The sequence below is a fragment of the Oncorhynchus masou genome, chromosome 19 (genome assembly GCF_036934945.1).
Source record: "Oncorhynchus masou masou isolate Uvic2021 chromosome 19, UVic_Omas_1.1, whole genome shotgun sequence".
Classification (NCBI taxonomy): Eukaryota; Metazoa; Chordata; class Actinopteri; order Salmoniformes; family Salmonidae; genus Oncorhynchus; species Oncorhynchus masou.
In genome coordinates, this window is record NC_088230.1 from 16,218,150 (window position 1) to 16,233,641 (window position 15,492).

The following is a 15,492-nucleotide window of genomic DNA, read 5'->3' on the forward strand; positions in this document are numbered from 1 at the left end:
TCCTTACTGTTTTGATTTCTGTTGTCCTTGATGTCTTCTGTTTTACTTTGTTTTTCTCTTTTGTTGATTTTGTTGGTTGTTGGTGGCTGGGGGGGGGGTTGTGATTGAGGGGCAGTGGCCGGGGAACTGTGGGGGGGGGATCTTGGAGGGTTGTTGGCCTGGCGGTTGAGATTTTGGGCCGGTGGCCGATAGGTCGCTGGTTCGGGTCCCTGTTTTGACTTGGTGAGAGATCTGTCGACGTACCTTGGGCAGGGCGTTGACCCTGGTTGCTTCTGTGGGTCGCTTTTGGGTGGCAGTCTGTTAGATTGACTGAATGTCATGTAAATGTTGAGCGGCTTCACTGCAGGTATGTGTAAAAAAACTATTACAATAATTTACAGTACCAGTCAAAAGTTGACACACCTACTCATTCCGGGGTTTTTCTTTATTTGGACTATTTTCCACATTTTAAAATAATAGTGAATACATCAAAACTATGAATTAACACATATGGAATCATGTAATAACCAACAAAGTGTTCAAGAAATGTTGATATATTTTATATTTGAGATTCTTCAATGTAGCCACCCTTTGCCTTGATGACAGCTTTGCACACTCTTGGTCAAATAGCCCTTACACAGCCAGTCCCAATAAGAACAAACCAGACGGGATGGTGTATTGCTGCAGAATGCTGTGGTAGCCATGCTGGATAAGTGTGCCTTGAATCCTAAATAAATCACAGACTGTGTCACCCGCAAAGCACCCCCACACCTCCTCCTCCATGCTTCACGGTGGAAACCACACATGCGGAGATCATCTGTTCACCTACTCTGCATCTCACAAAGACACGGCGGGTGGAACCAAAAATCTCAAATTTGGACTCATCAGACCAAAGAACAGATTTCCACTGGTCTAATGACCATTGCTCGTGTTTATTGGCCCACCCAAGTCTATTCTTCTTATTGGTGTCCTTTAGTTGTGGTTTCTGTGCACCAATTCGACCATGAAGGCCTGATTCACGCAGTCTCCTCTGAACAGTTGATGTTGAGATGTGCCTGTTACTTGAACTCTGTGAAGCATTTATTTGGGCTGCAATTTCTGAGGCTGGTAACTCTAATGAACTTATCCTCTGCAGCAGAGGTAACTTCTGGGTCTTCCTTTCCTGTGGCGGTCCTCAATGAGAGCCAGTTGTGTCACTCCCTGATCCGTTTCACCTGTCTTTGTGCTTGTCTGCACCCCCCACCAGGTGTTTCCCATTTCCCATCATTATTCCCTGTGTATTTATACCTGTGTTTTCGGTCTGTTGCCAGTTTGTATTGTTCCATCAAGTCCTACTAGCGTGTTCCCGTGTTTCCTGTGCTCTAGTTTATGTTTTTCTTAGTCTTCCCAGTTCTGACCCGTCTGTCTGTCCTGACCATGATCCTGCCTGCCGTCCTGTACATGCCTGACTCTGATTTGGATTATGACCATTTTCCTGCCTCACTTACCTTTTGCTTGCCCCTTGAACTTCAATAAACTTTGAGATTCGTACTGCCTCCTGTGTCTGCATCTGGGTCTTAGCCTGAGCCGTGATAATTAGAATCGTTCTTGCCATAATATGGACTTGGTCTTTTCCAAATAAGGCTATCCTCTGTATACCCCCCATACCTTGTCACAACACAACTGATTGGCTCAAATGCATTAAGAAGGAAAGAAATTCCACAAATTAACTTTACACAAGGCACAACTGTTAATTGAAATTCATTCCAGGTATCTACCTCATGAAGCTGGTTGAGAGAATGCGCAGATTGTGCAAAGCTGTCATCAAGGCAAAGGGTATTTGAAGAATCTCAAATAGAAAATATATTTTGATTTGTTCAACCCTTTTCTGCTTACTACATGATTCCATGTGTTATTTCATAGTTTTGATGTCTTCACTATTATTCTACATTGTAGAAAATAGTAAAAATTAAGAAAAACCATGGAATGAATAGGTGTGTCCACACTGACTGGTACTATATTTAAATATATTTCTGTTTTATTGAACCATATTCCAATATATTACTTTTTCAGTATGGGGTAAGCATGGTAGTGAATCTCTGTAGTGTTGGTACATGAAATTAGCTACACTTCGTCAACCCCAACCAATTAAATAAGTCATCAAACAAGACTTCTACAGATAGACGGACTCAGTTTATTAAAGCACTGTCGTGTTTATTTATTATCAAGAGAGAAAAAAGGACAGCAGAAGCATTACACAGTCATAACTGTATGTCTTACTATGGTTACTTGAACAGTTTCAAATGTGTTATTTTGATAATATGACAAAGTAAAACACACTATAGACAGTTAGCATGTTGCTGCTGTGGTGACAGGACACGGCCAACTCGCTTTTAAAAACAAGCCAACATGGCACTCATTAGGATTGACACACACACACACACACACACACACACACACACACACACACACACACACACACACACACACACACACACACACACACACACACACACACACACACACACACACACACACACAGGGACACGCACTCGCAAGTAAGGGGGCCATGCTGTATCGCAATATACACAGCCATCCAAAAATCATCAATAAAAAAGAAAGAGAAAACGAAAGAATAGAAGGGAAGTAAAAGAGTGAAAGAAACAAAAAGTAAAGAAGTTTGGCACAGGAGAAAGGAAGGCCACAGTAACACTGGAGACTGAATAAGAGTCAACCATTTTGTTTCTTATATGTGTAAGTCATTCTAATAAGTAATCTCATAGAAAATCTCTTAAAGCACTTTTTTTCAAGACGGATCGAAAGAACAGTCTTTAGTATTTCCAGAGAAATACCCCGTGGGGTTGAATTGGGGGAGGGGAGGCGGGGTTAAAAGGGGGTCGGGGAACGTGTCTCTCACATGATGGCAGTCTCGGTGTGGAGCAAATAGGAGCAGAAAGATTTCTGCTTTAGGGCGGGGCTTGGGGTTCTTGCTATGGGGCTAGGGGTGTGTGCCAAGGGGCTTGGGGCGCGGGACATTGGACCGGAGGGGGCAGAGATCAAGGCAGTGGGAGCACAGCTAGCCCACCTGGATGGAGGGCGTTGATTGGCTGGGCGGGCAGGACGAGAGAAGTTCAGTGACGGGGTTGCTGGGGACAACTCAGCTGGGCTCACCTGGAGAGAGACGATAAGAGTGGGTCAGATCAAGACTGTGTGTGTGTGTTTGCTATGCCTATCTCACCTTCTGTGTGTCCTTTCTGTAGGCAGTCTTTGCGGCTTGGGGGCTAGAGTTGTACTCGTGCTCGATGTCCAGCATATCCAGTAGCTCAATGAGTCCATCGTCCTCTTTCTGACCTGCAACTGGCCCTCCCCTCTGAATCCTCTGAGCTCCAACATGGGACCCACTCAAGTTCCTGTAGTCCAGTATGGGCTCCCTAGGCTGGTATGCAGGCCTCCTGGCCCTCTCCCCCTGGACCAGACCAATGTCTGTCTCTCTGTCTGCCCCTCCGAGGGCCCTTGCTTTGGCCTCGGTCCTCCTCTGACGCCCTGCCTGGGGTCCTTTAGGGTGAGCATAGCTACCCATTGAGGTGCCTCTACCCTCACCAAGCTGGCTCTCTCTCCTATAGTCTCTCACTGCCCCACCAGATCCTCGTTCTTTGCTGGGATCCATCTCCACTGTAAGCATGATGGAATCCGCCTGGCATTTCTGGGCAGGCAAGCGCCCAGGCACCCTGCTGCCGCCCAGCTCTTTGCGCTGACAGACGGGGGTGGGACACTTGTTCTCGATAGGCACCTGGTTGGTCACCACACCGGTGTCAGTGAGGGTTTTCCCCTCGTTCTTCTGGAGCATGGCCCCAAACTTCCTGAGGACCGAGGGGCTACCACACGTCTTGTCCCCAAGGACCCCAGGGGAGTGGGACTTTCTGTCGAGGGCTGGGGAAGTCTCGGATGAGGCAACCTGGGAGGTGGAGCGGGGGGGTACGGGAGGACCTTCTCTCTGTCTATGAGGGGGCTTGTTAAGGTCCCTGCAGGGGGAACTCTTTCTGTGTGACACTCTGTTCTTCCTGTTCTCAGCCTCCTCGTCCGCAAACCGCACCTGACCAATCCTAAACCAGATTAACAAGCAAATAACTCAATTAGTAAAATAACTAAAATACAAAATCATATAGGTGGATTTTACTCTCTAAATGATCTTCTCTAAATGATCTTCTCAAAATGATCTCAGTATTACTGAGGTCTGTGGACGTCCTTCTTACCTCTCATTCTCAACAGGCCTCCTCTTCATTGCATCCTGGTGCACAGACTGATCCTGGCTGCCTTTAGCGATCTCTTTCAGATGCTGAGAGAGAAGTGGGACAAGGGTTACCTGGGAGAGGAAATAATCAGTGATGTAGAATAGTGCAACTAGCAAAGATACAGTATATCAAATTCAGCTCTACAGCCACACTTATGCAATTTCCAGTGGAGTATTGAGACGTCATTTATTTAAATGTTTATTACTGAAAACAACCCTGCTTAGGGCCCTCAAAGGTTTGAAGACTCGAAGTGAACACTATAGGTATAATAAATATGGAGGTGGCCCCATCTATTCAATTGAGCTACGTGGAGTTTCTACCATCTTGCTTCCACCTATCAGATTTTTTTGGGTCTGCAAACACCAATGGGGTGACACATAGGGTAAAGGTTATTTTTTTGGACAGGGCTGCCTATCAACTTTAATCCTTAGTTACTGTAGCTACTCACATTGTTGAGAGCTGAGTTGGTCTTCCAGGTCTTTCCGTGACCATGTCCAAGATAATCCTGCAACAAGTCTTCAAGTTCCACTGCACCGTTGCAATTTGGATAATAGCCACCAATCTGATGGTTGACAGGTTCGCCGTAACCGTTGGGGCCGTGACTACAACCGTTGCTCCAGTGATTTGGCACTACAACAGCTCTTGGGTCGTCCTTGGTTCTGTTGCTATGGCTGCCAGGCCGGTCACAGAAGCCATTGCCATGGTGCATCCTATCAGTTTTGCCGTTGCCCATGGTGACATCATTTCCCCCTCTACGAGCCTGCACCTCATTGTAAAGCTGAAATATGAGCAGAAACATTATAATGATCAAACACCTACCGTCACAACGTGAACACAAGTTTGAATAGTTGTATTCACCAGTTCGACTAATTATTTACACTTACAACATAGGCGTGTTCCAAAACCCAATATACATACAGATACAAGACCGTATGTACACAAAACAAGTCTGTACCTACGACAATGTCAACCTTGTTTACGCAATCCATATAACCATCCCAAAATAGTTACACGACCCAACTATTTTTATAATCTACACATTTGTTATGTCAGTTGGAGTGAGTGTCTGCTTGCTTCGCTATTTTAAGCTTTAATGCATTCACCACTATCATCTTTCACAGTGTTCTGACTGTCTGTCAGCACATCACAGTTTAATTAGCTTGTTAACATCTGTCTGTAATCATTACTCCAAAGGGGACATGGGGTCTCAAAAAGGGGCGTGGCTCCAACAGTGTATTATAACACACACACACACACACACACACACAAGCAGTTAAACACTCTTCAGAGATGACCAAGGGTGCGAGACGAGAAAGACACTCTCTCAAAGTGAAAATGTTCACACTACTGATACCCCCTTTCAGGTAATGTTACTCTACCTAGGATCTTGTTTGACTATGTCAGAACTGTGCTTGAGCATGTTGGACCATGTTTGGACTATCCCATGTATTTGGATGATGTTTTACTTTATTTTAGAACTTGATGGAACGCATCTGGTTGACCCCTCACCTCCTCTATCTTCCTCTGCATGTCCTGCAGCTGGTCCTCCCATTCCTGCATCTCTGAGTCAAAGCTGTCCAGAAGCTCCCCCCTCTCTGTTCCCCAGCCCCGCCCAGCCTGCTCCAGACCGCGCTGAAGTTCGGTGGCCGCCATTTTGGGCCGCTTCGTGCAGCAACTTTTTACTTCCTGTCACAACTTTCTTTTCTTCCACCAACAACTTCTTCTTCCTTCTTCTGTTTAAACTTCCTAACTTCCTAGCTTTTTGTCTTTAAGGGGTCACCAAGGTGTGGAAATGTTAGAGGAACACTGCAAAGGAAGAGAGGATGGGGATGATTATTGTGGACATTAGTAAACTCCCTAGTCCCCAAGGACATAAGACATGGGAGAACTGGAGGACATTCTACCTACTCCCCCCCACCTTGCCTGCTACTCCCCATGGACATCCACCAGCCTGCTACTCCCCAACATTCAAATTGCCTGCTACTCCCCAACATTCTACCTACTACCCCCACCTTGCCTGCTACTCCCCAAGGACATTCTACCTACTACCCCCCCACCTTGCCTGCTACTCCCCAAGGACATTCTACCTCCCCCCCCCCTTGCCTGCTACTCCCCATGGACATTCTACCTACTACCCCCCCACCTTGCCTGCTACTCCCCATGGACATTCTACCTACTACCCCCCCACCTTGCCTGCTACTCCACATGGACATTCTACCTACTACCCCCCCACCTTGCCTGCTACTCCCCATGGACATTCTACCTACTACCCCCCCACCTTGCCTGCTACTCCCCAAGGACATTCTACCTACTACCCCCCCACCTTGCCTGCTACTCCCCATTCTACCTACTACCCCCCACCTTGCCTGCTACTCCCCATGGACATTCTACCTACTACCCCCCCCCATGGACCTTGCCTGCTACTCCCCATGGACATTCTACCTACTACCCCCCCCACCTTGCCTGCTACTCCCCATTCTACCTACTACCCCCACCTTGCCTGCTACTCCCCACATTCTACCCCCCCCACCTTGCCTGCTACTCCCCATGGACATTCTACCTACTACCCCCCACCTTGCCTGCTACTCCCCATGGACATTCCCTACCCCCCCACCTTGCCTGCTACCCCCATGGACATTCTACCTTGCCCCCCACCTTGCCTGCTACTCCCCATGGACATTCTACCTACCCCCCCCACCTTGCCTGCTACTCCCCATGGACATTCTACCTACTACCCCCCACCTTGCCTGCTACTCCCCACATTCTACCTGCCTGCTACTCCCCATGGACATTCTACCTACTACCCCCACCTTGCCTTGCCTGCTACTCCCCATGGACCCCCCCCACCTTGCCTGCTACTCCCCATGGACATTCTACCTGCTACCCCCCCCCCCCCCACCTTGCCTGGTACTCCCCCCATGGACATTCTACCTGCTACCCCCCCCCCCACCTTGCCTGCTACTCCACATGGACATTCTACCTGCTACCCCCCCCACCTTGCCTGGTACTCCCCATGGACATTCTACCTACTACCCCCCACCTTGGCTATACTCTACCCCCACTCCAATTACATTCATCACAATAGCAGTTGTAAATATGTACTTTTCTATTTTTATTTCACTCAATGGTAATGCTACTGCTCCCCCTATGGTCATTCCACCTCCCTCCCTCAACAGTCTATACTTTGCCTCCACCCCAATGGTCATTTATTTTTTAATCACTGCCACAGCTGTTATGTATATAGTGCTATTTATATTCATATTGTTTTTATTACTATTTTAATTATTTGATTTCACTAGTCCTGCATGTTGGAGCTCGAAGCCTGAGATTTGTACTGTACCCTGCAATCACACCTGGAACCCTGACTTTTACACAATCTGAATCTAATCTGAATAAATACACATTTTGTGGATTTCGTGGAAAGATTCAAAGCATTTTGGGCTCTGTATTCCCACCCATATTTCATTGTCATTTAAGATACCTATGTGACAAGTGCCAAGGACTGCCTGGTGTAGTGTGACAACCTCACTATTTGGCTGTTGGTCACTATCCTCTCTGCTCCAACCCTTCGCTCTGTCCTTCCCAATTTTCTATAATGGAACTTTGGAAACCTTCCAATTACAGCCATGACCCGTTTTAATGAGCACATATACCCCATTTTTCAAAAGCGGGGTGTATCTCGAATACAACCCCCCCCCCCCCCCCCCCAAACTATTCAACACGTACAGGTTACCCGCAGGACGCATTTCTTCTAGCCTTCAGTCACACTTTGCGAACAATGGAAACGTGTGCCCTCCGTGTCACCGCTAAACGATAAGTTCATTTCGCACTCGGCTGCATGCTGCATGGCCAACTCACCTCGAGAGAATTGTCCATAATGCTGTATAGGGGGGCGCGTATTGGCTTGGCTTAAACGGTATTCCGTAGGCCTCTATCGCAGCATTGACGTATTAGAGTACATCAGGTCATTTCAGAAGGCCGCATGACATGACCAAATGTAACCTATTTAGTTGTGCGTAAAAGAAAAGGCACCAAAGGGGAGGTACAGGTTGATCAAATGTGACCCAATAGATCAAGCCCACAGTGGATCTGCAATGTTATATTTTACTACTTGTCCTTATTAAGTTGTTGTCCAATTATTGTATGAAACCCAAGTTGTAGAGATGCGTAAAACAAACCTTAATGGAACTCTTCATATCCATAAAATACATTTAAATATGAACTTCTTCATGTGGCCTTACCTGTCTGTTCAATATTCTCCTTGACGATTTTATTGTTAATCGCTGAGGATATATCGCAGTGGCAGATAATTCATCCTGATTTCAGTCTAGCCAAGGCATTCACCGTGAATTTCTTGAGATCCTGTTTGCCAGGTGACGGCTGCGCTTCCACGGCTACATTCAGTCCACTTGTCGCGAAATACTAGCTTTTGTTCCTCTGTTTTAAAGTCCCGCGGATTGGATTTTACAGGAACCCTCTCTTGTCAAGCCTGGGCAGGGTTATGTCCAGAGCAGGCACCTTTTTTCAGGGTAAACAACTTATGTTCCAGAGGGGGACCCAGGTTTTATAGTGCACCTCGTATTTACGTCGCATCACTGGAGCCAAGATCAAGTATCTTAATGTCAAATTTATTCCAGCATTTGAGGTCTCGATGGGAGGACTGTCGTCACTCGCATCCTGTCTATAATTAAAAAGCAATGTAGAGAGGGAAACTGTTTGCATAGCTATTTCAGCTGCCGAGCTCTGAGCCAATAGGCACTCCTGTTGCTACTCCGCTTTGGGGTGCTTAGCAGATTTCGTTTTGTGACTCCAAACTACTCTTATTTGTTTACAATTTTGATTGCCAAAATGTAGCATATATGTGACACCTGCGCTAACATTATTTTAATTCGGGTTTTTGTTTTCGAAAAACTTGATATCTGGCGCGTCAGCGAGTACTTTACTCCAATTTCACTACTATTTTATAGTTTATTTATTTGGGCATTGCCATTGCTGTTGATAAAGGTTGCACAATATCATCGCGCGCGTCATGCGACCACCATTAGGTTCTAACCCAAAATAGTTCACTGACATGATGGACACTTGTCGACATAAACAGTGTGTTGCGAAAGCCATCTGATAGCTCAAAACCAAAATATATTTGGTGTGGATAGGAATGTGGGAATCCTCAGACTATGAGCCAATTTATGCTAGATTCGAAAATGTGGTTGGAGGCGCCATAAGGATGGTGTGATGCAGTTGTGATGCCTCCAGAGCCACGCCATGCCTCTCAAATGTTGTAACAATGCAGAGGGCTCCATATAGCTCCGCATTGAACCGCAAGAAGTATGAATGCCCTGACTTCTGAGTCCGTATCAAATAGTTAGGGCAGGGTTTGACAAAATCGGTGTTCCGGTGCACCTTTTGGTTTTTGCCCTAACACTTCACAGATGATTTCAATAATTAACTATCAATCAAGCTTTGATCATTTGACTCAGCTATGTAGTGTTAGGACAAACATCGTGCACCCCTTGGGAGTCCCGAGGACTGAGTTTGGGAAACGGCGAGTTGAAGGGCAAACATCCTTCGTTTGCATTGTCGCAGTCCACGCTGTACAGGTGCTGAATCGGAATTCTGATTGTCGCTGGCCATGGTTCTGAATCACCACTATTTACCTTGTTTGTTTCAAATCTGATCTTTTACACTTTTGTAAGCAATGAGGAGGAACCTCCACCTTTCCTATCAGATTGTAGGTCTACATTCCTTATATACTACCACATGGTGGTGGTCTACCTGTAGGCTACAACATTTCTTTGCAGGTAGGGACTATGGCTATAGGATTTGATTCTGGAATTGGGCAAAAAAGGTGTTATGCTAACTCACCTTTTCTTGGGGGTGATGAAGGAAGTGGTGGGTGTTGGGAAATGTAGTCTCCAGTGTTGAACCTAAGCATATATCCTGTTATGTGACTGTGACCTGTGCTTGAAGAGGGAGGCTCCTGTTCGGTGACCTTGGCAACAAATGTTTAAAAAAATAGCACAAAAAAAAACAAACAAAGGATGTGGCTATGCTATTGAGGGAGGCGGGATCACAGGACGAAGAAAAGGGTAAACAGAAAGACAAGTTTAAAGATGGTGGCATAGGAGTGGGAGGAGAATAAGACTAGAATGAGGATGAGTAAAATGATGGGCTGAAACATCTGGGCAGAGGAGGAACAGAACACGAGTGTCAACGGAGGAGAAACGAGAGGGAAAATAGGGTCAGAGAAAGAAGGAGAATAAAGTCAGCAGAATATTCAATGGTGACGGACGAGTGAAGAGACTATGCTGATACAGCCAAACAGGCATGGTCAAGTCTACATCTCTTTAATTAAGAAACACACAGAAAAACAAATGCACACACACACACACACACTTACCGACAGTGGTTCCTCCTCCCTGTCCTCAGGTTTGGGCACCTCCAGTCTGTCTATGAAGCCCTGTAGCTCCTTCCTGAAGGCCTTCATCTGGGCATTGATCCTGTACAGCAGCTCATGCTCCCTGATCCTCCCACCCTCCTCCTCCTCCTCACCCCGCCCATACAGGTCGCTGTTGGAAACGTACACCCGTGCCTCTGCGATTATAGTTGCCGTGTCGGCGATGAGCCGGTCGATGGTCCTGCCAAGACGCTCCGCCTCCACTCGAATGTCAATCATCTGCTGGCGATCCTGTAGGTTGCGGGGCAGGAAGCGGCCGGCGGTCTCAGGGGGTGGGGTATAGAGACCCCGGGTAGGCGTGAGGCAGCGGGTTTGGTTCCGCACCTCGTCCGAGTCACTCTCCCCGCCCACTGGGCCCTCGCGTTTGCGGTGCGGGGGCTGGAGGCGAGAGGAGGAGGAGTCATCATCACTTTCGCGGCGCCCGCTTGGTCCGATCCCTCCTGCGTCACTTTCTGCATCGCTGTCCCGAGGGCTGATGCCCCCCCTTAGGGCCAGGTGGGAGGCCAGGTCGTAGCGCTGCATGTTGGAGAGCAGAACACGCTTCTCATACTGCAGCTGCATCACCTGGGAGAGAGAATAGGACTGGCTGAATGAGGCATGATATGTTTATGACGTTTGGTCTTTGTTTTCTTCTTTGATTCCAGCGATATCTTTTTGTTTACCATATTGTCTGCACAGCCATTTTGACTTTCAATCTATGTTAAAGGTTACGGAAATAAACCAGAAAAACAAATGTGGAAGACCGACTCACCTTCCCACTGAGATCATTAATCTGTAGCCGGGCCGTCTTCAGTTCCTCCTGCAGTGCCTCTGCCTTCTCCGAACATACTCCTCCTGCCGTCACTCCTCCATGCCTTGCCCCTCCCTCGTGGGTCCCGGCCTTAAACCTGAGCTTGTTGAGTTCTCCCGTCACTCTCTTGTTGTGATCTTCAGCGTCGGCCAGGTTCCTCCTCAGGAGCTCTGCCTCGTCCTCCACCAGCTGCAGCTGCTGCCTCAGCTCTGTCATAGCCTCCCCATGGGCCCGGCCCGCCCCCATCCCACCCACAGCCCCCCCACCGGACCCGCCTTCTCCCTCCCCTTCACCCCTTAGGTCGTCCAGTTCCGCCCTCAGACCCCGGTTCTCCACCTGGAAACACATGACATGAAGACAGATTGGTCAGTTATGTTATGAATCACTATCTTCCTCTCTCTGTAGGCACCTTCTGAGCAGAACAGGCAGAAATGCTTGGAACAGTTGTGTTCCCTTGTGCAAACTTATTTCCTGGTCTCTTTCATGTCATAACCTACATCAAACACTCTACATCACATCCTGTGTCTCTCACCTCCAGCTCCACGATCTTCCTCCCCAGGATGTTAGCCTCCTCCTCCACCAGGCGCAGACGCAGCTTCAGCTCGGACTCACGGGTGGTGGGGGGTCCCCAGGCCTCACCCTTGGGGTGTGGGCTGTCCAGGTCCCCATAGAAGGAGCGGTACTTCTGTAGCTCCGTCTCCAGCCGGTCCTTCTCCTTGTCGATCTTAGCTGTCTTCTTCCTCAACAATACAGCCTCTTCCTTGATGAAGGCCAGCTGGCACTTGAGATCATCGTTGTCATCCTGAGAGAAGGGGAATTGGAAGGAAGATAATGCAGTTCTGATGTACAGGAGACAACTCTCACTCGTGTTTGGAAAAAAACACTTTTTATTGTTTTATAAAAGCATTTCATGGTGATCCCTCACCTCTGTTGGGGTCTGGGCAGACTTCTTGTCTGACTTTTGGACCTCCTTGCTTCCTCTTCTCTTCTGAGACTGTTGGGAATTGAATAACTAGTATTACAGCAAAATATGTGCTGTATAGATTGTATAATCTATTGTGGGTGAGTGTTCTTACCTCTTTGACTTTGTCCAGCTCATTCTGAAGGGCCTGTTTGGTCACCTCCACCTCGATGAGTTTCTGCCTCAGTTTCTCGTTTTCGTCCTCTGTCTTTGTGCGTTTCTCCTCCACATTCTCCAACTCATGGTGCAGTCTCACAGACACATCCTTCGCTACCTGCATTAAACAGAAACAGGGACATTGATTTAAGTTGATTGAATTAATTATGGCGGTGAATGGACAGTGCATTAAGCAACTAATAAAATTAGTTTCAACATCAAGCCTACCGACACACACACACACACACACACACACACACACACACACACACACACACACACACACTACCGACACGCATACACACACACACACACACACACACACACACACACACACACACACACACACACACACACACACACACACACACACACACACACACACACACACACACACACACATACACACACATACATACATACATATACACACACACACACTCCCTCCCTGCCTTCAGGTCCTGCTCCAGGCTCCTCAGTAGTTCCTCGTCGATCTCTCCCGTCTGGGCATAGCGCAGCTTCTTCCTCTCAGCCTTCCGCAGCCGGTACTGGAGGATCCGGCAGTTCTTATTGGCTCGCTCCAGTTCACGCCTCATTTCCTGCAGCTGGCACGTGTCCTCCTCGTAGAAGGTGTCACGCATCTCGTCCATCTCCGTCCTCATCTCCTCGATCTCCATCTGGAACATCAATATGAGTGATCAGCCAATCAGACACTGGTAGCCAACAGGGGGCGTGGGCTCACGCTTCAGCATTATTGGTGTTGTTGGAGTGTTTAGGTCCTCTGAAGATGATGTAATTGAATAGGGACAAGCTAATCTGAACCGATTAATAGGGTCTTATTCATTATTATGTCAATCAATGAACAGAAGTAGGCTAAACACAGGATGGTGCCATTCATTGTTCTTAATAGGGAAGAGGGGTTTGCCTTGTAGCTATAGGGCAACCTAAATCATTTAGCTTTCGCAAGCATCAATAACAAACCAAGGGAACTAAGCACATTTCTACATCAGTTCTTTGCAAATGTTACAGAAAGAATAACAACTGTTCACTTAGCCTATCCAATTGGCTAAAAAATATGCTTGCTTCATTGTATCAACATACAGTTTTCCGGTATATCTCTAATAATAAACCTCGGGGAATATGCATGGAATATTAATAATACCTCAGTTGCAGTGTTATCATCAAACACGAAGTCTACCTTTTCACTTATGCTAATATATATATATATATACATATATATACATGATTACATTGGAATATATGAGCATATGTTAGTAATGCCAATTTTGGGGAATAGGCCTGAATTCAATCTCAAACAAAAAGTGGCCAACCAGTTCAGTTACTGGATCTGCAAAAACATTGTGTTTGTATACATTGAATATTGTTGAATGTCAGTGATGCCAAACCTTTAGATCTTCATTCTCATCCACCAGTCTCTCCAATTCGTCCTCAAGGCCCTCGTCTTGCTGTGTCACGAACTCCGCCTCTATGGTCCCGATAGACGGCTCCGGCTCGGCCTCCGCGCTGTCAGCCGTGTGCATCTTGCTGATGCTTCTCTTCAGTTTCTTATGTAGGTGGAAGTGCAGAGTTCAGTCTGCAAGCAACCCTCGCTCCACAGACTAAGGCCCGGCCCGCAGCCCACGTATTCCCCTCTTCTGTCCCTGCAGTAGCCCGCTGAAGCTTTCACCGACTCCCCACGAAGCTTCTTCGTTTTCCCTTTCACCAAACACGCGGTGCTGGAGCCGGTATGACCCAATATGTTGGGAAGACAGGCCTTTGAGGCAGGGATACACCTAACGACGAACTACGGGTTTGAGAATCTGGTGAAATGTCTCCTCTGTATCTTCTTCTCTGCTACGACGAACTACGGGTTTGAGAATCTGGTGAAATATCTCCTCTGTATCTTCTTCTCTGCTTCGACGAACTACGGGTTTGAGAATCTGGTGAAATATCTCCTCTGTATCTTCTTCTCTGCTAGCATCCGCCCTGTTGGCATTGCCAGCATCCGTTTCAGCACCATCTGGGTAAACAGCTGCAACGTCGCATCTCTCGATCTCCTCCCTCACGACAGCGGCCTTAAGCCCCTCGTTTCCTACCTTATTCCTCGATCCTCCTTTTGAAACTATATTTTTGGATCTGCTGTAGGATTTTGGGGCTGATTTTGAGGCGCATTCCCGGATTCTGGCCGGAGAGGGAGCCTGATGCTGCCTCCTCCCTGTGCTATTGTCTGCTGCTGCCGCTGGAAAATCCGCAGCGCCGCTTGCGGCAGTCGTGTCATCCACCAGCCTTGACTTCTCCACTCGCCCATCTCAAAGTGATGCAAAGTATGATATATTAGTTCTGGGAATAATAAAAACATAATATAAGTCTTGATATATTAGGTCTATCCGGTTGATAAAAGTTGCAATTAAATATGATGGTCAACCAGTTTCAACATTCCAACATTTAAATGGAAATTCTGGCTGAAATGCACAACCTTTGCTGCAAAAGGGACATGACGTCTGCAGAGCGACATTGAAATAATATTGACTTTGAAAAAGACCCGAAGCCAATAGGCCTCTGTTTATTGGCAAATGGGAATCTAACTTAGGCTATACAAGTCTACTATTCAGTATGTATAGCCTAGTGATAGGCTACAAGTGCTACAATTAAATGTATACATGCATAGTTTATATATAGTGAGTTTTGTACTGTTCTGTAACTTTTGTTCAATAAAAATGGCACATAGCCTAACATTAGTTAATATATTAGGCTACAGATGGTCAACAAACGCACTGTCAAATATTTTCATGCAATTTCATATCGAAACGTGTTATTTGAATGAGGCTTCTTACCGCGAGAGAAAGTGCAGGTTCAGCCCAGTGATAAAGGGCTAGAGAGA

The 15,492-nt window shown here is 47.0% G+C and overlaps 2 protein-coding genes across 3 annotated transcripts; both read right to left on the bottom strand.

The window, feature by feature from the left end:
* Positions 1-2,151: 2,151 nt before the first annotated feature.
* LOC135505873 (uncharacterized protein KIAA0408-like) lies at positions 2,152-10,053 on the bottom strand. 2 transcript variants are annotated; one of them, XM_064925079.1, is made up of 6 exons: positions 8,492-10,053; positions 5,760-6,056; positions 4,699-5,028; positions 4,212-4,294; positions 3,197-4,061; positions 2,152-3,129 (listed from the first exon to the last, which is right to left on the bottom strand). In XM_064925079.1, exons 2-6 carry the CDS (start codon positions 5,901-5,903, stop codon positions 2,872-2,874), a joined length of 1,680 nt encoding a protein of 559 aa, XP_064781151.1. In that variant the 5' UTR covers positions 5,904-6,056; positions 8,492-10,053; the 3' UTR covers positions 2,152-2,871. The 2 variants fall into 2 exon arrangements, with proteins under 2 accessions (XP_064781151.1, XP_064781149.1); XM_064925077.1 differs by having other exon boundaries at positions 4,212-4,321; positions 8,492-10,052.
* A 92-nt stretch (positions 10,054-10,145) lies between these two features.
* LOC135505872 (microtubule cross-linking factor 3-like) lies at positions 10,146-14,296 on the bottom strand. Its single transcript, XM_064925076.1, has 8 exons — positions 14,018-14,296; positions 13,064-13,288; positions 12,571-12,729; positions 12,420-12,488; positions 12,027-12,296; positions 11,456-11,830; positions 10,648-11,268; positions 10,146-10,428 (listed from the first exon to the last, which is right to left on the bottom strand). Exons 1-8 carry the CDS (start codon positions 14,150-14,152, stop codon positions 10,318-10,320), a joined length of 1,965 nt encoding a protein of 654 aa, XP_064781148.1. The 5' UTR covers positions 14,153-14,296; the 3' UTR covers positions 10,146-10,317.
* Positions 14,297-15,492: the final 1,196 nt, after the last annotated feature.

Excerpts from the sequence above, each read along its gene's own strand:
- LOC135505872 (XM_064925076.1), bottom strand. The coding sequence starts at position 14,152 with ATGCACACGGCTGACAGCGCGGAGGCCGAGCCGGAGCCGTCTATCGGG. Across the intron at positions 12,489-12,570 it reads AGCTGGACAAAGTCAAAGAG|TCTCAGAAGAGAAGAGGAAG; the intron begins GTAAGAACACTC and ends AATTCCCAACAG. Across the intron at positions 10,429-10,647 it reads GGGAGGAGGAACCACTGTCG|ATGTTTCAGCCCATCATTTT; the intron begins GTAAGTGTGTGT and ends TCCTCTGCCCAG.
- LOC135505873 (XM_064925077.1), bottom strand. The coding sequence starts at position 5,903 with ATGGCGGCCACCGAACTTCAGCGCGGTCTGGAGCAGGCTGGGCGGGGC. Across the intron at positions 4,322-4,698 it reads CCAACTCAGCTCTCAACAAT|GTAACCCTTGTCCCACTTCT; the intron begins GTGAGTAGCTAC and ends TTCCTCTCCCAG. Across the intron at positions 3,130-3,196 it reads ACAGAAAGGACACACAGAAG|GTGAGCCCAGCTGAGTTGTC; the intron begins GTGAGATAGGCA and ends GTCTCTCTCCAG.